Raw genomic sequence first — 18958 nt, forward strand, 5'->3', positions numbered from 1 at the left:
TTTGCCCGATGAGAAGGGGGGAGGGGGGTGACAAAAAGGCCGAGTTGATGATTTCGCTGGAGAAGATGGAGTGGCGAGGGAGACTACCTTATCTTCTCGGCAAGAGCAAGTCCGTGCCGGCGAGGGAGGAGGATGATTACCTCAGCCTGTATGTATTGTATGCATTGCATGCATCAACCACACGACATCCTCTGTCCCTGGAATCACAACATCACTAAGTTTCATCATATACACTTTAGAGTGATATGCAAACGCGCGCCGTTTCAATGCCGGGTCGGTCCACGCGGCGAGTCTGCCTCATTGGCCGAACGAGGGGCGATACTGGATATGACCCAGAGTAAACGAACGGCAAAAAGGGTTTCGTGCCGACTAATCGTCGTTTCGCTTGCTCAGTCTGTTGGCTATTATTATAGAGGAAAGACTCCCTTGGATCTTTGTCCAGAAGGAAGCTCAGCTGCCTGAAGCCCACCATCTTTGATATCCACATCCGTCGACCCGTTCTTCCCAATTCAAACCAAGCACAATCTCATAGCCTGCACCGCGATTGACCGACCCACGCAATGTCAGACTGGGCTCACGTCTCTAACCCTCAGCGTCTCGAGAAGGCCGCCGAGCTGAACGCCGCCGAGTGCGTTCGAAACCTCTCCCACTGGGCGCATGCAGTCGACGAGATCGCGACGTGGCCCGAGTACAGCCCTCAGCCGCTGCACTCCATGACAAACACGGCGAGAGAACTGAAGCTTGCGAACCTATTCGTGAAAGACGAAAGCACACGGTTCGGAACCAGTCTCGGCTCATTCAAAGCTCTCAGGGCGCCGTACGCCGTTTTCCGGATCTTGGCTGACAAGGTGTTCGCAAAGACTGGCGTGCGACCGACATCAGCTGAGCTGAGGACAGGCAAATACAGGACCATCACAGAGCGGGTCACCGTCTGCGTGGCCACGGATGGCAATCAGGGCAGAGGACTCGCCTACGGAGCCAAGATCTTCGGGTGTCGGTGTGTCGACTACATCCACAACCACGTCAGCGAGGGCCGCGCCGAGGCCATGAAAGACCTGGGCGCCGTCGTGATCCGCATCGACGGCGAGTACGAGGCCTCCGTAGAGCGCGCCAAGGAGGATGCGCGCATGGACGGATGGCACTTCGTCAGCAGTACCTCGTGGAGCGACTTCGACGGCGGGATCCTGCAGAATGTGATGAATGCATACATGGTGGTGGTCGAGGAAGCCCTTCGCATGCTCCCCGCCGAGGCAGCGATTTCGCACGTCTTCGTCTGTGGTGGGGTGGGCAGCATCGCGGCGGCCGTGTTCCTGGGGTTCATGCTTCGTCACCAGAGCCTCAAGCAGACGGGCAGCACTCTTGAATCACCGCCTCGATTTGTGGTGGTGGAGCCACGGGAGGCGGATTGCCTCTTCCAAAGCGCCCGTCAAAGCGCTCCCATCCAGTCAGAGGGGACTCTACGAACGCTGATGGCCGGCCTGGCGTGTCGCGCACCCTCACCAGCCGCCTGGAAGGTTCTGTCGTGGTTGGCTAGCGATTTTGTCTCGGTTCCAGATACGGTGGCTGTGGAGGGAATGAAGTTTCTGGCCAGCCCGGCCGCCGGTGACGTGCCGGTGGTCTGCGGTGAGTCGTCTGCCGCCAACATGGGTGTCTTGTTGCAGGCTGGATCTGATCATGGGCTCCGCGAGAGACTCGGCTTGGATGAAAACAGCCAGGTAATGATCTTCAATCTAGAGGGAGCTACGGATCCGAAGATTTTCGAGGAGCTTGTTGGACAGTCCCCTCAAGCAGTATTTGCTGCCCAGTCTTCTTCCACGAGACCTTAGGGATAGTAATGCAACAGTATATACCCTTCCATATTTATTAGCAATAAAGGTGGACGCATTGTATGCCAGCCTTTTTCGCAGTGGTCAACCATCCATCCATGAGCAGGTAGTACCAAAGCACAGTACATCTGAGCCTTACCCAAAGAATACTTCTATAAGATCTTACAACAAACCCCCACATTACTTCCCACTACAACATCCAACTGCCCCGTTCAAAGATGAGCCACAACCTCAATCTCCACATCCGTCCCCAGCGGCAGCTGCTTCACGGCCACACAAGTTCTTGCCTGCACCCATCAGTCAGTCAGGACATTCGCGCCCCACCATCCAAACCACCAGAGAAACACATACCGGCGGCGAGCCATTGCTGAACACACTCAAGTAGGCCTCATTCATGGTCCCATAGTTACTCATATCATCGATAAAGATCGTGGCTTTAATCTTGAACGTTTCAAGGAAGCAGATGAATTAGTGCTCAGCTGCGTCTATGATCAAAACGCACACCTCGGCCAAGGCGAGAACTCACGATATTATCCAAGCAGCTCCCCGCCGCCTCGAGGATGTTCGAGAGATTCTTCAGGCATTGGACCTGTCAACGATGCCGTCAGCAAGAGTCTCCAGGTCATAATCGAATCGCGAGCCTCGATCGTACCGTGCGGTCTCCGGTAGTCCCTTCGACCAGCCGGCCCGTCGCGGGGTCCATACCCACGGCTCCCGAGGTATAGACCGTCTTCTCGTGCACGATGGCCTGGGAGAAGAAAGGCTTGGGGGCCGGGGCGTTGTCGGTTCGGATGGCGCGTTTGCTCATGGCTGCGCGTGCTTGTTCCGTTTACTTTGGTAGGTGAGGGGAGGGGAACGGAGGAAAGTGAAGGGAGGGAGGGGGGAGGGAGGGTGGAGGTAGAGAGAGAAAGAGGATTGGGTATTATTTGTAGGACATATTCAAATAAGTATAGAGAATAGCATCTCTGTTGGTAGCTCTTGCTTGGGAGACTTGGGTGTACGGTATGGTTACAGCACAAACAATGCACGGCATGTTGGATGCGAATGCCGAGCGCTTCTCGGCACCGGAAATGAACTTCCCGGCGTCGCGGTGGGGATGCATAATCTTCGCTTCTGGATCTCAAACTTTCATGTTCTGTGTTTCTTGTTACATTTTGTTTTTCATGTGTCTGCCTGAGTGGTTCATTCTACACGTGTTTATGGCTTACAATTTTTGAAGGTATAAGCTAAGCGAACCATGAAATTTAGGCCGTTCTAGATACAGTACATGCAGCATCATATCTAGCAAGACACAAGAGTTCAGTATGTTCAGCCGGTGGTGGCTAAGTACACCTCCCCGAAAATGTACACGGACGAATTAAGTGATATCCCGGATATGATCCTCATGCAGGGCAATCTACTAAACCAATTGCCCGGGTCTCAAGCCCAACTCCACACAAACCCGCTCCAAGCTCTGCGTTTGTGCGCGCTGATACCACTCATCGACATCCATTGGTCGCTCCTGGAGCGCCCTCTCGAGTCCCTCCCGATCGCTCTTCCTTTCTTGACAGAGTACGCGATTGCTGGTCGAACCTTGAGACTGTAGGTTGGATTGAAAGATCCCTGCGGCGGAGAAGGGAAGAAAATCCTCATACGTGATGGGCGACGCCTCGATCCGCCCTTCGCCTATCAATTGCTCCAGAGAATAAGTGCTGGATCTATCTTGCGGCAAGGCGTCCATGCTATCTTTTCCCGTGCAACGGTATTCACAGTAGATCAACCCCTGCTGCCTCAGCTCGGTCCAGTCATCCGGGTACTGTTTGAAGACCGCAGCCATGACGGCATCGACCTGCTCGGGGTCGGCGCCTGTAGCTTGAGCCATGCTTTCCTCCAAAAGTCTGTCATATAGCTGTCTGCCTTTGGGTGTGACGGCAGCGCCTCGCTCTTCGATTTCGCCGAAACAGGCCTTGTGAGTACCTCTCACCCAGTGGCTCTCGCCGGGACCCGAAGAAGTTTTGAAGTTCACCGTTTCCTCCAGAGCAAGGAAGCTGGTCTGCCGGAGGAGAATCGGACACTTACGAAGGGGCGGACCTTCGATGCGGGACTTGACCGCCATGCCCGCGGCCTTCATGGTAGCCTGGACCTCGGCGATGTCCAATGTTCGCGGCGTGAGATGATTGATGTGAGCGCTCTGGAAGCAGGCGATGTCGGCCAAAATGGGATGCTCATGCTTCAGGACTTGGTACTGCTCGTATGTTGCGGCTGCTACCGACTGCCAACTGAAGCTGCGGAGCGCTTCGGGAACGAACACCGCCGCTTGCTCCCTGGTAAGTCTATGATGCTGTGCTTCGGCAACGTCGAGTAGTTTCAGAAGCTTATCGGTGAAGATCTCCTTTTGCCTCAGCAAGCTTATGGCCTGCTCTCTGGCGACTTCTGACGCCAGTAGCTCTGGCCGAAGGAGTGTGGTGAACACCCGAAAGGGATTGCGATCGAGGCTCGAAGTTGTCCGCGGGCGAAAGCAGGTCGCGTGCATTGGGAGCCCGGCCACAGATAGATCGTAGTAGCCTACGGGTTGCATGCCCAGCACCCGGAAAATTCGTCGCATAATCTGAAGCTCGTAGGGGGTTCTGAGGCGGATAGCCCCGTGTCGTTCGAGGGTCGGTCGCTCTGCGCTGGCTCGCAGCGCCACCGTATCGGAGGTAGGATCGACTGTTGCTGCATTGATGTCGCGCACGATCTTGATCAGGTCGCCGTACAGAGGCACTTCCTGCTTGTACATTGCAGACATGGCGGAGGCGAACTCCGTCCGCAAGTCATCGGCCTCAACCATCGGAGGGTGAGCTGGCTCGATTATCTGGGTCATGGCGTAAATTGCTGTTTGTCTGGCGTGGAAGGATTTGAGCTCAGATGTCGAGGAACAAGGACCTGCGCATCCCGCAGCGCAACTATCGACTTATATTGACATCGGTACCAGGATTGCGCGTACAAGTACATGAGACTGATGCATGTGATTGATTCAACGTCAGCTCAGAGCAGAAGTGTATGCATATCTTCGGCAAGATAGTCTCGTTGCCGAAGTAGTAGACGGAGGGAATTGTACTTTCCCGTGTCCGGCGTAGATTCTTGCTGCCCCGAGGGGAACCACGGGTTAAATGCGAAGGCCAGGTGGGCGATGCAAAGAGAAATGGGAGAAAGTAAATGAATATCATACGATGCTTATATGTACTGATTGAGTGAGATGTGCACTTATCTATCAAGTACCTAACTAGACCTTCACCTTCCATCTCCACCTCCACTCCAATAGCGCCCACCGCGAACAAACGACACTCACCAAGCCGACGACCAGAACCGCGGCGTAGAATCCCACCAAGACCTGCGGGGTCGTCTTCTGCAGCAGCTCTCCACCCACGGGCACCGTCAGCAACGCGCCAAAGGCCGCGACACTGTAGATGGTGCCGTAGAACCGGCCGTACTCCTCTGTCCGGCAGAGTTGGCCCGCGCACACGGGCGCCAGCGAGATCCAGCCCCCGGATCCAAAGCCGAAGATCGCCACCACGGTGTATAGCGTGGCTTCGTCGTGGGAGCCGACGGGGATCCAGACGGCGGCCATGACGAGGAGGGTCAGCACGACCAGCGACAGCAGGATGTTGAAGCGGCCGAACAGATCGGCCGCCAGCCCGGGGAGGACGCGGCCCAGCAGACTCATGCTGTTCAGCACCGTCAGCGAGTAGTACTGGACGTCGAGCGCCAGGCTGGCGTAGCGGACGTAGGTGGGCAGCAGCGACGCGCAGCCGAAGATGATGAACTCGAAGGCGAAGACGGCGACGGCGAGGAAGCACAGCCGCGGCGACCGGAAGACGGTGAGGTCGATCGTGGCGCCACTCTGCGTGCTGGCAGGCAGGCGGCCCTTCACCAGGAAAATGCCCAGCGCGTAGCAGGCCAGGGCGACCAGGGCGATGATGCGCAGCGACCAGGCCCACCCGTACTGGCCGAAGCATCGGCGCAGGATGAGCGGCAGGATCGCGCCCCCGGCCGAGGACCCCGCCATGCAGATGCCCGACGCCAGCGCCCGCCGCCGGAAAAACCAGTGGCTCAGCACGCTGATGGCCACAGTGGTCACGACCGCCGCGGAGATGCCGCCCAGGATGCTCAGGCAAAGGATGAACTGCCAGTACTGCGAGCATTCGGCGAGCAGAAGGTAGGAGAGGAAGCTGGCCAGCGAGCCGCAGGTCAGCAGCACGCGCGGCCCGTAGCGATCGAACAGGGGTCCGACTTGAACCCCGAGGAAGAGAGTCAGGAAGGTGAGGATGGCGGTGATCCACCCGACATCGCGGACGCTGTAGTCAGCCAGCTGGTGGACACTGATGTAATCTTGCACGGTTCCCACTGCAGGACCAAGTCAGAATGAGAGTCAGAATGAGAGTCAGAAATGAGAATCAGTGGAAAGTGTCTTGTCTCCTCACACAAATCGATCAGAACTCACCGGCAGTCTGGAAGCCAAAAGATGGAAACATCATTAACGCGGAGCCCAGCAGACAAGTCCATGCATCGCGCCCACCTTCGGGGAATGCCAGACTGACGGACCCAGTGGTGGGGGCGACATCTTCCGGAAGTTCAGAGGATGTTTCGGGTTCTGGGTTCAAGTTGGTTAACTCCTGATTCAACATTCTATTCAGGGAATGTTTGGTGCTTTGGTGAAGATGACCTGTGTCGAAGAACGAAAAGGACAGACATTTTCCCTTTTATCATCATCTATTTCGAAGGGGAGCCTTTGGGGGTGGGGCAGACAAGGTCACTTGAAGGGCGTGCGGGTGGAGAAATAAAGAGATCAACTATCGAGTTAGTTAGGTAACTCTAACTTAACCTAATTCATTTTTTTTATTTATACATGGTACTCCACATCATTGGGATACGTACCATATTGAGTCAAAGATTTCTGCTGCTGCTGCTGCTGCTGCTTTCGACTCACTCCGGCGAGAATTTCCGTATTCAAGGTTGGCTTAGTAGGAAACCAATTGAACCATGGACCGAGTCAGAACTCGTACCGTCGAGTGTTGAAATCGAGTTGGGTTGGTGAAACCCATTCTGATAATTTTGATAATTCTGACAATTCTGACAATGACTATTAACTATGCAGAGGACAAAGGATTCACAATAATGCGGGCTGCTGACTGTCAATCTATATTTATCAGGGCTTTACATCTGACGACTACATTGAATTTTGAGCTATGATTTTGCACAAATTCATAAGTTTCATACAGTGAGGCAAGGGAGAGAAGAGACAATTGAATTATCACAGGCCAAGTAGCTCCTCAAGGTAGTCATCCAACGCTATAATCCGGAACTGACTTCCCCATTTCGCGCGAAAGTCCTTCCGGCGATAAGCATAACTAGTAACGGGAGTAAAACTGACCAACTCCACGGTCCACCCGCGTCGCAGTGCTCTTTCCACCATTTTCATGAACCCACCCGAGAACTCGGCTTCCGCCGCGTCGCCCGTGGCAAGAACAATGGTGGCGGGTTCGTCTGTATCAAGCAGACTCTCCAAAATCTTCAGATGTAGAATTTCGTCCACACCCTGCTCAACCCAACGCTCCTCCGGTCCCTCGTTCGTTTCAGAACCACTACCGGGGTCGTGGGAACCCGTCCGAAGATTCTTTCGAAACTTCAACTGACGGGCGGTCATGTGCTTAACCTTGTGCACACGATTAAGGATGTTGGTTTCGTAGCCAAGCTGTTCACCTTCACGGATGGCAGCAAACCGGTCAGACCCAACCAAGACTCGCTTGGCAGTGGGCCGCCCGCGTTCTAGGATCAAAGAAAAGTTTTGGAAGGACAATGGCAACCGGCGAATGCGCGTCTTCACAGGAATATTCCGAGACAGCTTCATGGTATCGTGATAGCCAACCATAATCTAAAACGCGTTAGTTATGCATATGGTGCTTCAGATGGCGAGACTTACATTAGACATATCCACGAAGACGTGAATAGGACGGCATGGATTCTTGTCCTTCTTACTGACCACAGGACGATTCGCCTGGGCAACGATATTTGCATAGTCCGGGAAGTTTTTCAACAGTTTGGTCAAGAGACCAATTCTCCGCTCCGTGGCCGACTTGTAGGTAATAGACTGGATACTCAAAGGGTCGGGGTTAGGCGGGCACTTGGCAACTTTCGAAGCCAAAGGCTCCACCGTCTCATCGTATGAGGATGGTGGGGTATCGTATGGGTCGACAGAAGTACTCGCTGCACCCACTTGCGGAGGAACCAAAGAAAGGATTCCTTTTTTTGTAGTGAGGGGAGGATCGAAGACACTCAAACTGCCGTCCGAATCTGCACCCTGGCTGCTCTCACTTGAGCTTAGGTCGTGAGTAGCTTTGGCTGATGCATTGTTGAGGCTAGCCTTGCATGTTTCAGCAATAACCTTGGCTTGCACTTTGCGTGCTCTGGCAATCCCAGAGCTAGGAATAGGTTTGGGTGGTGTCCGAGGAGGTTCTTGGTCGGTATTCTTCACTACCAACTTCCTTGACGAATGTTGTTGAAGTATTTCGATCGGAAGGTTCGGTGGCGAGGATGGGGACAGGCCTTGAGCTTGAGGTTCAATGTCTGTATCGGACGACAGATTGCTGGCATCCCCCAAGTAATCCCACAGTGACCCAAAATCACCAAGCCTTGGAGACTGAACCCCCAAGCTCAGTTGAGGTTGCTGGGAGCTTTTGGAAGTGGGATCATCCTGATTTGCTACCTCGGTAGAATGGGAAGCTGGGAGAGAATCACGGTGGCGATAAGGTGCATATGAGCTGCCGCCGCCGTAGGTAGGCGTGCGAAGAAGGTTTATCACCGCAGTGAAATCCCAGTTCGAATTGGACTCAGCAGACGATGGCATTGAAAGATTCGACAACGAGAAACAATAAGGTGTGTGGAGCAAAGAGACTTCAATAGGCGCCCAAGATAGATAAGGGCGGGGTTGTTTATATCAATGGTAAAAGATAGGAAAGACTGGCTGACTGGAAGAAATCACACGAATCACAAGACTATGAGAATGAGTCTGCAAAAGAAGTTGAAGAAGTTGAAAGCATCAAGATGCAGAAAATCCACATGGTGGTCGAAAGACCCGTATAGAGAACGTTGGCATGAGAAAGCAGGAAGGAGTGAGGGAAAGAGAGAGAGGAGAAAGAATGAGTATTCAGAAGGAGAGACGGGAAGCGCCAGCAACGGTTAGTTAGGCATGGGGCGACTCGGGCTCGAACGGGGCGGAGTCATCGGGTGGCGGTGAACAGCTGTCACCTTTCTGTCAATTGTGACCGCTTGCTTGTTATAGATCCAATCTGAGCTAGTCCTAAAGTAGGGTAGCGTATTTTAGGAACTGTAATAATGATAATCCGGGGCTTGGCGGCTGTACACGCGCTAAGCTGTTTTCAGAGATATCTGGGGATGGAGTCATGACGACGTCATGGTCCAGACTTGGATCTGGACTCAATCGCAAGTGGGAAAATTCCCTGATTCTCTGCAAGCCTCGGTATCCAAAATGGAGCCAAAGGCCATCCACATCCGTCAGACTAGGACTATCATCTCGATCTTGCCCCATGATTGGGGCCGGGGTAACTTCCTCATGATGACGTCCATTCGCTGGTATCTCTTCCATGGAAACGCCCCTGGATACGAAACAGAGGGCTCGGATGGCGTGTGATGGTGAATGTGGAAGATGAACGAAACGACGTCATCGAGTGGTTTCTATGGGAGTCAAATGTTATATAAAGTCCTCTTCATCAACCTTCTCAGACCTTTCTTTTCCATCAACTAACAATCTCAAACAATCAACCAAGCTTCTCAACTCTCTACTAGAACTTCTTTCAAGAACAATTCTCGTTCAAACAACAATCAATCAACATGTCTGACGCCGGTCGCAAGGATTTCTCTACCAGTAAGTGTCTACTGCAGTTGCCCCCCTCGCTGCGGACTTGACAACTGACATGCATCTGCAGAGGCCAAGGAGGAGATCACTCCTGACTCCACCAAGTCCACCCAGGACAAGGTCAAGGAGACCTTCACCGACACCACTGATCGCCTTGCTCGTGGCACCCAGTCTGACCAGTCCAAGTCCACCACTCAGGAGGCTTTCGACAAGACCCAGCGCTCCCATGACAACACCGCCCACGGTGGTGCTTCCCAGTCCATGTCAGTATCCTCCATCTTTATCCTAATTGACGAGTGGTATTAACTATTAAGCAGTGGTGACAAGATCAAGAACGCTGTCGGCCTCGGCGACAACTAAATCGGTTTCATAATACCCAAGTACAACTGTAACATGGGTTGCAGCGGACTTTCGGTTTTCATCTTGTGAATCATTGCCGGAGGAACACTGGCGGCTATGGGCAGATTGTTCTTATGATTTTCATGAGTTGACGATACCAAGCCTTTGACTGTACTACTCTCACTAGGTTTAATACAACATTTAACAGAACTTTGTGCATTCTTCGTAGTTAAATATTTTCATTCCCATCTATCTGTTAGCCATTGCATCTCGTTCACGAACAAATCTTTGGAGTTTCCTTTCTAGCTCCTTGCAATTCGCGCGAGCCCCAGGGACATCCCCGGGAAGATCATGGAGCATGTTTATCCTTGTCTCCAGACTTCTGACTGTTTCAAGAAGCTTTATCACGTCCGCCTCTTTTGCCATGACATCTTCCAGCCGAGGTTCCTTGCCCCTGTTTCTTGAAAGATAAGCGATTTTGTCCCGATACTCACCCACTTTCGCACCCAGCGACTTGGTATTCCGTGTCCACTCGGCCGTCAATGCTGGGAGATCAGCAGGCGTCTCAAAAGCTTCATTATTCCGAAGGTCATCCAGTTGCGCCCGCAGAGTAGCCAGCTCTCTCTCCAGATAGTTTTGCAGTGCTTCCACTTTAGACATTTGCTCCTGCACGTTGAATTCCTCCGTCGTGAGGTCAATGATAGACTGACCGAGGTCAACTGCATCGGTGCTCAAAGCCCCAAGCACTGCAGTCGTTTCCGCCAGATCGTCAAGACTCTGTCTACCGCTCTCATCAAGTGAGAGCTCTATCTCATCCAAGATTTCGATTTTTTTCGTTGCCTCGCTCCGTTCCTGAGACTTGTAGGCTTGGACCGCTTGCTCGCGTGCTTCATGCACTACCATTGCCTCTTCATCCGCTGTATCATTGGCGGCAGCCAGGGCAAGCAAGGTCCGTAATGTGTCTTCATTCCGTTCAAACTTGGGGATTGGGTTAGGCGCATACTGCCGGTTCAGCCAGGTGTTCACATAGGCCCAATCCTTGGCTTCAATGGCAGCTTGACGTGCCTTGGCGGGGGAGAAAAGAGGACTATCCATGGAGAGTATGGCAATCTGTAAGAGTGGCTTGAGGTGATACTATGCAGAAAGGGCCTCGTATGGGTTGAAATTAGAGAAGAATGACACAAAGCCAACAATCAATGCATCCATGAACATGGTTGCCAGCTCCTTCTTCTCCGCGGGGTGGGTTTGTTCCTGAAAACGCCTGACATAAGCAAACGCCCGCCGCTCCTTTTCCGCCCGCGGGCCTTTCTCCGCTTCTGTTGCGATACTCCGCAGCTCCCAATTATCCTCTTCACGCAGCTGGCTCAGGCGCCATTTGATCAAGCCACCATGGCGAGCTATTTCCCACCGAATGCACATCTAACGAGTCATATTTCGACAACAGCCTCCTCCCCAGCTTCTTCTCCGCTCTCTCCCCCGACCCAGCAGCGATCCAATGCGCTGTCCAACCGATTGACAAGTGTACTTTCCGCCTCATACGCGGATTCAGACATTCGTGATGCTTTGGAGACCCTCAGTCTCCGAGGAATCCATAATACTGCAGAAGTCCGAAGGCAACTCCGTCTAGACGTTCAGAAGGAAGTCGTCGACTGCAATGCTGAGATTGTGCGCGACTTTAAAAAGGTTGCGGAGGTAAGATGGGCCCCCATGGAGCCAGAGCCGGGAGTAGAGTGATACTGACACTATATGATTCAATAGCAACTGAAGCGGATCGGAACGGTCATCACCAACCTCAACCAAACGTGCGAGGAGATGCGCAAACATATTGTTCTGGCCAAACAGGATACAACGCCCGTTCTGGAAGAAGCGTCTGCGTTGATGAGGCAAAAAACCGAGGCGGAGACCAAACAACAGCTGCTCGATGCGTTCACGCAACACTTTGTTGTCCCGGAGGAGGAAATTCTGGTATTGACGGCTGCAGAGGAACCAATTGATGACCACTTCTTCGAGGTCCTTGCCCGAGTGAAGCAGGTGCACCGAGACTGCGAAGTGCTTCTAGGTGGAGAGAACGAGCGACTCGGTCTGGAGCTCATGGAGAAAAGCACCAGGAGCCTGAACTCCGCCTATCAGAAGCTCTATCGATGGATTCAGAAAGAGTTCCGGTCTCTCAACCTGGAAGACCCTCGCATTAGCAGCTCCATCCGGCGCGTTCTCCGCGTGCTGGCGGAGCGACCCAGTCTGTTTCACAGTTGTCTGGATTTCTTCGCTGAGGCTCGGGATTACGTTCTCTCTGATGCCTTCCACTATGCTCTTACGGATGCAGTTACCGGAGGTGGCGGTGACCGTCAGGTGAAGCCGATCGAGTTTTCTGCACACGATCCTCTGCGCTACATTGGCGATATGCTGGCTTGGGTGCACTCAACCACTGTTTCGGAACGGGAAGCCCTGGAATCCTTATTTGTTGACGACGGCGAGGAGCTCGCCAAGGGCATCCAGGCCGGCCTAAGTAGTGAGCCGTGGTCACGCATCGATGAAGACCAAGAAGTCACCTTCGACGGACAGAAAGCCCTCAGCGATCTCGTCAACCGTGACCTGGTCGGCGTCTCACGGGCCCTTCGCCAGCGAGTCGAATTGGTCATCCAAGGCCACGATGACCCCGTTACATGCTACAAGGTGGTCAACCTCCTCTCCTTCTACCGAACCACCTTCGCCAAACTCCTTGGATCTCAATCCAACCTGGCCGAGCTCCTCGAAACCCTGGAGAGATTCACCTTCCACCACTTCGAAACCCTCATGCAGGAGGAAGTCCGCAGTCTTTCGACCGACCACTCGGCCCTCACCCCGCCAGACGATCTCTCGCCCCCGCAATTTATCCAAGACGCCCTAGAATCGCTCACCCTTCTCATGAAATCGCACGACATCTCCTTCGGCGCAGAGGAACTACCCTCCTCCCCCACCAACAACAACAACAAGATCAGCACCACCCAAGAACCCACGCCCAACAGATTCACCCCAGTTCTCCGCTGTGCCTTGGACCCATTCCTCGACCTCGCCAAATTCACAGCACAGGGCCTCCCTCCCACTCAACGAACCATCTACCTCACGAACATCCACCTCGCCACCCGCGCAATCCTCACCCCGTACCCCTTCGCCAGCGCAACCCACCTCCCACCCCTCAGCGCGACCCTCTCCGCCCTGCGCATGGACCTCCTCGCCATCCAACACAACTACCTCCTTACCGAATCCGGCCTCCAGACTCTCCTCATAGCCCTGGAACCCTTCTCTCCTCCGTCCGCCGCCCCCAAGCCCACCGACCCAGCCAATCAACAAGCCCAACAGCAGCAGCAGCCCCAACTCTCCCATATCGCACAGATCACCACCCTGCCCGCCTTCCAGCCCGACGCCCTCATCATCACCAGCCAACAGCTCGACGACTTCCTGCCGTCGGCGCTCATGGACGCCACGGATCATCTGAAGCGGGTGCAGAGCGCGACGTTCGTGAAGAGCGTGACCGAGGAGGCAGTCGAGGCGTTCTGTCGCGACTTTGAGTTCGTCGAGGGGATGATTATCGGGGCGGATGAGGCGCGGAGGAGCTCGTTGGCCAAGGGTGGTGGTCATGGGGATGAAGGTGTGGATGGGGCGGAGGAGAAGGGTGTAGTCGAAGGTGGGGATAATGAGGAGGCCGGGGAGGACGAGAAGGAATGGGGCCTGAGGAAGTTGTTCCCTCGGACGACGGGCGAGATCCGGGTTCTACTGAGCTAGTAGATACTTTGAGAAGGTGTGTGTGTGGTGTGGTGTTGTATATATGTGTCGATGTACTTACTCTCTGGTTTGAGTTGATGGAATTGTAAATAGATATATACGTTTGTTGATGCGTGTACTATTATTCTCTCTCGGCAAGAGACCCAACTTACACGAAGGTATCTCATGCTCATTTCCACCCAAGTCCCCACCACATGGGTCTTCTTCAAAAACTCTAACCCTGTCTCACCATAATCCCATACGGATCCCGATCCTTCTCACTAACCGCCACCTCGCACGAGCCATCGGCAAACACCTCCTTCAATCCCCCCTCCGCATCCTTCTGCTGCTGCTGCCCTTCCTCCCTCCGCACCCGCCAGGTCTCCTCCACCTCCTTGGCCAACTTCTCGCGCATCACGGCCCGCAAGTACCCGCGCTCGGTGTTCGAATGCGCCAGCGCCACGACCACGGACCCGCGCTCGATGGCCGCCAGCGCCTCGTGGTGGCTCAGCTCGCCCGTGAACAGCAGATCGGGGATCGGGGATTTCTTCATCAGCACGCCGGACCCGGAGCCGGGGCACACGCCCACCGTGCGGATCTTCAGCGCATCCACCGAGGCACCCTGCGGGATGGCGATGGGGATCCCGCCGGGGAACCCGACGCCCTGGGCGATGCGGTCGATGATGGCGGTCAGCGGCTCCGGGTCCGTGAAGGTCACGATGCGGCCCATGCCGGCCGTGTCCTCGACGCCTTCGGGGAGTGGCGGCGGGGACGGGAGGATGGTGTGGCGGGTGTGCTTGGGGACTTTGGTTGCCTGGGTGGCCGGTTGCGGGGCGGGGTAGACCGGGTGGGAGTACGTGGCGGACGAGGATTGTGTCAAGGTGGGTTTTGTCGGGGTGGCGGGCGTGATGATGGCGCCGGTCACGATGTCGCACAGCCAGTCGGCCATGCCCCCCGGGGTCGCGTCGATCGCCGTGTGCGGCGAGTACACGCTGATGCCTTCGGAGGCCAGGCGGAGGAGGGTCTGTTGTTGCGGGTCCGTGAAGGTCAGGGATTTGAGGCCGCGGAAGATGATGGGGTCTGTATGTTTGCGCGAAACAAGGGAAAGGTGGGTTAGTTTCGAGGTGGAATGGCTGCAGGGACGGATAGAGAAAAGCGTACGGTAGGCTACGACGATGGAGTCGCGGCGCGCAATGGCCTCGTCGGCGACGGCTTTGGTCAGGTCAATTGCTAGGAGAACGGAGTTCTTCTGGCGGCGCGATGCGTTGAAGGGGGCCTCGAGGAGTACTGCATCGTCGGTACCGTTAGTGGATGGAGGGGGCGTGGGGATGAGGCTGGCGGAGGGAGCTCACGGCCGGTGTTGTCCCAGCTTTTGTCGGCCAATGACTCAGGATAGCTATGGGAAGAATAATTAGTGTTAGGGAGTGGAGTGTGTATCCAGCGCCCGAGACGAGATCACATACAGCTTCCTCATGGAGCTCACGACAGCCTGGGTGAAGGGCGATGAGGCGGGGTTCGAAGAAGCAGCCATTGTGGAATAAAGACGAGACGATCGCCGAAACAGAGAGTTCATAGACACTGTGCGAGTCAAAGCAAGTATATATGGACGTTCCGGTGGGAGCTGCTTCTTGATATGACCTAGATTGAGCTTGTTCACGATGTTTTCCCTTTGTTCTAGATCAATGAAGCTAGAGAAGTTAAGAGGAGGATTAATCTCGCCAGAAGCCGAGGATGAGCTTACGCCACAACCGCACAGACATAAACTAAACCCCAAATGCATACTAGTCTCCCACACCAGCCACAGCCGGGTTTCGCTGACCAATATCGCAGTGCAGAGAAGCCTTTCCCTTGATTAGTTTCAATGGAGGTTCCGTCATCCTACATCGGAAGAAGCATCACCGCCCGCGCGCGAAGTCTACAGCCAAAAAAAAAAACATAGCCCCAACTGCATCGTCATATCCGTCCCATCGCGCAACACATCATAGTCTCGACGGAGTACTTTCTTTTACCTAAGAACAACCAACAACAACCACCGTACCCCTCCTTCTCGACACTCCTCTCTCCTCTCCCCTCTCCCCTCTTCCCCTCCCTCACGAAGCACTACTTGATGTACTCCCGCACCACCTTCTTCTCGCTGAGCAGAAGTTGCCGCTATCTTCTCCGCACTCCGGGCCTCCCTCCGAAGTCGACTTTTTCCCTCTCCGCGCGCTCCTTCTCCGCCGTCCACGCAGCCATGGCCGATGCGACCTCCGGTGTCACCGCCGACTTGCTGAAGAGCAAGCTCTTTGACCAGCTCCAGGCGCAACACGTGGAGATTGAAGATCTGTCGGGTAGGTCGGGTCACCTACGTTGCTGATTAATTCTGCTGCGTTTCCCCCGCGTGTGGGATTCAATCTGTGCTGTGCTTCTTGGATTGATCATGGACGTCGGAAATATTGACCACTTTTTCTTTTCAATATAGGTGGCTGTGGCCAGGCTTTCCAGGCGGTCATTGTCTCCCCCCAGTTCGATAAGAAAACCATGCTCGCCCGTCACCGCTTGGTAAACTCGGTCCTCAAGGCCGAGATCGCTGCTATTCATGCTTGGACGCCCAAGTGCTACACCCCCGAGCAGTGGCAGGCTCTGCACCAGGGCTGAGGCTGCTTCTCCCTGTTTGAGACGTTGTGTTGCAGCCGAGAAACTACGGGCAATCATCGGCGATGGAAGGTTCAAATTTTGGGTCTCCATCAACACGTACAAGGGTAGAATCTTGTACAAGACTATCATAATCTGCGGGCGTTGGAGAGAAGGGAATGTTCCATGTGCGAGAGGCTTTGCACACTGCCGGCCATGTCTAAAGTTCTGCTATGGTTGCGAGAAAGAATCTTGATCATGAATAAATATTATACGGTTTTTTCGCATGTATAACAGATTTCTATAGTTACAGAATAGATTGCCCGCGTCACGCCGTTCGGCTCGCTTAACCCAGCACCTTCTCAGCCGCGGAGACTGTACATAGCACATCAGCAATTGGAGGATAATGCGTGTGAAACACTGTAGTGTACACATACCGTTGACGCCGATGTTGTCAGGCTCCACGAAGGCCTCCTTGACCTTGCCGTTCTCGACAACCAGCGCGTAGCGCTTGCTGCGGTTGTTTCCGAAGATGGAGGCGCTGTCGAAGGTAACATCAAGGGCGTCGGAGAACTTGCCTGTAGGGTCACCGAGGAACCGGATCTGACACTCAGGATTTAGCTGGTCTGTTTGACATGCCTAGAGAAGATAATGAGTGTACTTACGCCGCTCTTGCCAGAGGCATCGAGAGACTCGCCCCAGGCCTTGGTCCTGCGCGCGGAATTAGTATACTATCCAAGCCTCGCCAGATCGCCGACTTACACAAAAGGATCATTGACGGCAACAACAAACACCTGGCCGGCCTCCTTCAGCTTGGGGTGGTTGATGTAGCCGGGCACGTGGGTGCTGGAGCAAGCGGGGCCTACACACGACCGGTCAATATCGTTCCTCCGATCCGACATCGTATGTATGGTAGCCATGCTGCAGATGACTAGCTCCGAACTCAATTTGAGGGATGAAGCCAGAGGAAGTCATGCGTGGCTAGCAAGGTTTCAGGCGCAAAACCGGGAATGACACATACTGAAAGCGGCGGGGACGCCAATGATGACTCCCTTGCCCTTCAGCTCCTTGGCGAGGTTGACCTTGTTGCCGGGGGAGTTCTCGACCAGGACATCGAGATCGGGGATGGCATCGCCCTTCTGAACGAACGCCGGGACGGTGTTGTGGAAAAGCGCCCTCTGGGACAGGACGCGAGGAACGCCAGCGGTCAAACGGCGAGCGGCGAACATTGTGAATTGATGAATTGACTAATGAGGTGGACTTTGGGAAGAGGATATATCGCGGGGGAAGAGATTGCTTGAATTTGATGTTTCAAAATTGCCACTACCCCTGAATAGAGTTGAGGTACAAAGTTTGTCGAAAAAAGAGGGGGGGGAGAGAGAGAGAGGATGTGGAAGTTCCTGAGGGAGAGAGCTTGGGGAGGGAGTGAGTGAGTGGACGGGGCAGCTCCCCAATCACCCGGAACATTATTTCGTCATGGTCGCTTCCGCCTGCATCGCGCCCGGACGTCAACCGACTTTACTCACTGCCAAAACGTGCATCTTTATTCCATGGGACAAAGGAATTGTGCCAATGATTTAACCTTGATCGAGGACAAGAAACCAGATTCAGGTGAGGCTGTCCTCGCTTCCCCTGCAAGGTCTGCCACCTCAAGTTCGTATGCTATGCAGACGGGCGGGATATTGATGTTGTGTTGTGGTCTCTACGCGGCATGTATAGAGGTATAGAGGAGGATGGTTCAATCCTAGGATTGGAAGAAAGCTGCATACAATTTGCCTGAGCTAGATTAAGCTGACCCGAGCAGGCATTGGACCCTCATCGACCGGGCTGGATCTTTGTAAGATGACAGTACATATTCTGGTTTCATGATTGATTGCCCTGCATTGTCTTCAGTATATCGGACTGCAAGGGTGCAGCACATTCAAGTGGCGTTCTCCGTGCGATGAGTCTCGACTCTGGGCCGCATCCCACCCAACTCATAGTTAACTTAGCTGGTGGCTAGGCTGGACGGGACAAAATGCTTTTTTGTTCCCCAGTCTTCCATGTCCGTTGGCGAGTCCGAGAGAAGTCAAGTCTGCGGGCGACCAAGCAGTCGGGTACCGTTTTATATTAAACCGCTGGGCCATGCCGCCATGGGGACCATAAGAATCGCAGTACCCCGGACTAGTGCGTGCATGATGAGGCCATAGCTTCATTTACCGGACTCATAGTACTTTTAAGTCCGTGATTGGTATTGGACTGGCTAACCAGCTGTGATAGTGGTAATTTGTGAAAGTTATTGATCACAATCACTGGCTCAAATTGGGAATTGCACGGTTCTGTCTGATCTTCTCTTCTTCTTCTTCTCCTTCTCTGGCCCTGTCGGCTACCGAAGTATTATTCAGCGAGGTTCAGCGAGTGATCGGCAGCCGTTGCCGAATCCCGTGAACCTCCCCTCACTGAATGGATCCCCGATCTCCATCATTGTTTGATGATCATAATGGGGGTGGGTGAAAAAGAGACAGGAGAGACGGGAGAGGGACTGAACTACTTACCGATACTTAAT

The 18958-nt window shown here is 54.1% G+C and overlaps 11 protein-coding genes across 11 annotated transcripts; 4 read left to right on the forward strand and 7 right to left on the reverse strand.

The window, feature by feature from the left end:
* Positions 1 to 214: 214 nt before the first annotated feature.
* BO95DRAFT_442450 (tryptophan synthase beta subunit-like PLP-dependent enzyme) lies at positions 215 to 1826 on the forward strand (the record flags this gene model as incomplete). The annotated part of the gene is made up of 1 exon (XM_025586425.1): positions 215 to 1826. Exon 1 carries the CDS (start codon positions 561 to 563, stop codon positions 1824 to 1826), a length of 1266 nt encoding a protein of 421 aa, XP_025442586.1. The 5' UTR covers positions 215 to 560.
* A 25-nt stretch (positions 1827 to 1851) lies between these two features.
* Positions 1852 to 2771, reverse strand: BO95DRAFT_388510 (YjgF-like protein). The gene is made up of 4 exons (XM_025583558.1): positions 2479 to 2771; positions 2353 to 2415; positions 2178 to 2267; positions 1852 to 2113 (listed from the first exon to the last, which is right to left on the reverse strand). Exons 1-4 carry the CDS (start codon positions 2632 to 2634, stop codon positions 2039 to 2041), a joined length of 384 nt encoding a protein of 127 aa, XP_025442587.1. The 5' UTR covers positions 2635 to 2771; the 3' UTR covers positions 1852 to 2038.
* Positions 2772 to 3023: 252 nt separating this feature from the next.
* Positions 3024 to 4635, reverse strand: BO95DRAFT_473295 (DUF1338 domain protein; the record flags this gene model as incomplete). Its single annotated transcript, XM_025589716.1, has 2 exons — positions 3024 to 3080; positions 3268 to 4635. 2 exons carry the CDS (start codon positions 4633 to 4635, stop codon positions 3024 to 3026), a joined length of 1425 nt encoding a protein of 474 aa, XP_025442588.1.
* Positions 4636 to 5070: 435 nt separating this feature from the next.
* On the reverse strand, positions 5071 to 6913 carry BO95DRAFT_412919 (putative MFS monocarboxylate transporter; the record flags this gene model as incomplete). Its single annotated transcript, XM_025584262.1, has 3 exons — positions 6723 to 6913; positions 6289 to 6637; positions 5071 to 6191 (listed from the first exon to the last, which is right to left on the reverse strand). Exons 2-3 carry the CDS (start codon positions 6470 to 6472, stop codon positions 5071 to 5073), a joined length of 1305 nt encoding a protein of 434 aa, XP_025442589.1. The 5' UTR covers positions 6473 to 6637; positions 6723 to 6913.
* Positions 6914 to 6967: 54 nt separating this feature from the next.
* On the reverse strand, positions 6968 to 8997 carry BO95DRAFT_442453 (NYN domain-containing protein). The gene is made up of 2 exons (XM_025586426.1): positions 7768 to 8997; positions 6968 to 7719 (listed from the first exon to the last, which is right to left on the reverse strand). The coding sequence occupies exons 1-2, from the start codon at positions 8689 to 8691 to the stop codon at positions 7099 to 7101; spliced, it is 1545 nt and encodes a 514-aa protein (XP_025442590.1). The 5' UTR covers positions 8692 to 8997; the 3' UTR covers positions 6968 to 7098.
* Positions 8998 to 9274: 277 nt separating this feature from the next.
* Positions 9275 to 10219, forward strand: BO95DRAFT_442454 (heat shock 9/12 family protein). The gene is made up of 3 exons (XM_025586427.1): positions 9275 to 9729; positions 9791 to 9983; positions 10038 to 10219. The coding sequence occupies exons 1-3, from the start codon at positions 9696 to 9698 to the stop codon at positions 10078 to 10080; spliced, it is 270 nt and encodes an 89-aa protein (XP_025442591.1). The 5' UTR covers positions 9275 to 9695; the 3' UTR covers positions 10081 to 10219.
* Positions 10220 to 10273: 54 nt separating this feature from the next.
* Positions 10274 to 11263, reverse strand: BO95DRAFT_442456 (uncharacterized protein). Its single transcript, XM_025586428.1, has one exon. The coding sequence runs from the start codon at positions 11152 to 11154 to the stop codon at positions 10309 to 10311; it is 846 nt and encodes a 281-aa protein (XP_025442592.1). The 5' UTR covers positions 11155 to 11263; the 3' UTR covers positions 10274 to 10308.
* Positions 11264 to 11398: 135 nt separating this feature from the next.
* Positions 11399 to 13912, forward strand: cog6 (Golgi transport complex subunit COG6). The gene is made up of 2 exons (XM_025584263.1): positions 11399 to 11751; positions 11818 to 13912. Exons 1-2 carry the CDS (start codon positions 11449 to 11451, stop codon positions 13819 to 13821), a joined length of 2307 nt encoding a protein of 768 aa, XP_025442593.1. The 5' UTR covers positions 11399 to 11448; the 3' UTR covers positions 13822 to 13912.
* Positions 13913 to 13941: 29 nt separating this feature from the next.
* BO95DRAFT_442458 (Nif3-like dinuclear metal center hexameric protein) lies at positions 13942 to 15488 on the reverse strand. The gene is made up of 4 exons (XM_025586429.1): positions 15264 to 15488; positions 15153 to 15196; positions 14962 to 15087; positions 13942 to 14880 (listed from the first exon to the last, which is right to left on the reverse strand). The coding sequence occupies exons 1-4, from the start codon at positions 15329 to 15331 to the stop codon at positions 14036 to 14038; spliced, it is 1083 nt and encodes a 360-aa protein (XP_025442594.1). The 5' UTR covers positions 15332 to 15488; the 3' UTR covers positions 13942 to 14035.
* Positions 15489 to 15683: 195 nt separating this feature from the next.
* Positions 15684 to 16737, forward strand: BO95DRAFT_442459 (BolA family protein). Its single transcript, XM_025586430.1, has 2 exons — positions 15684 to 16130; positions 16262 to 16737. The coding sequence occupies exons 1-2, from the start codon at positions 16034 to 16036 to the stop codon at positions 16435 to 16437; spliced, it is 273 nt and encodes a 90-aa protein (XP_025442595.1). The 5' UTR covers positions 15684 to 16033; the 3' UTR covers positions 16438 to 16737.
* On the reverse strand, positions 16664 to 17830 carry BO95DRAFT_442460 (peroxiredoxin family protein). The gene is made up of 5 exons (XM_025586431.1): positions 17435 to 17830; positions 17176 to 17275; positions 17079 to 17124; positions 16851 to 17016; positions 16664 to 16788 (listed from the first exon to the last, which is right to left on the reverse strand). Exons 1-5 carry the CDS (start codon positions 17640 to 17642, stop codon positions 16760 to 16762), a joined length of 549 nt encoding a protein of 182 aa, XP_025442596.1. The 5' UTR covers positions 17643 to 17830; the 3' UTR covers positions 16664 to 16759.
* Positions 17831 to 18958: the final 1128 nt, after the last annotated feature.

Source organism: Aspergillus brunneoviolaceus, assembly GCF_003184695.1.
Source record: "Aspergillus brunneoviolaceus CBS 621.78 unplaced genomic scaffold BO95scaffold_31, whole genome shotgun sequence".
NCBI lineage: Eukaryota > Fungi > Ascomycota > Eurotiomycetes > Eurotiales > Aspergillaceae > Aspergillus > Aspergillus brunneoviolaceus.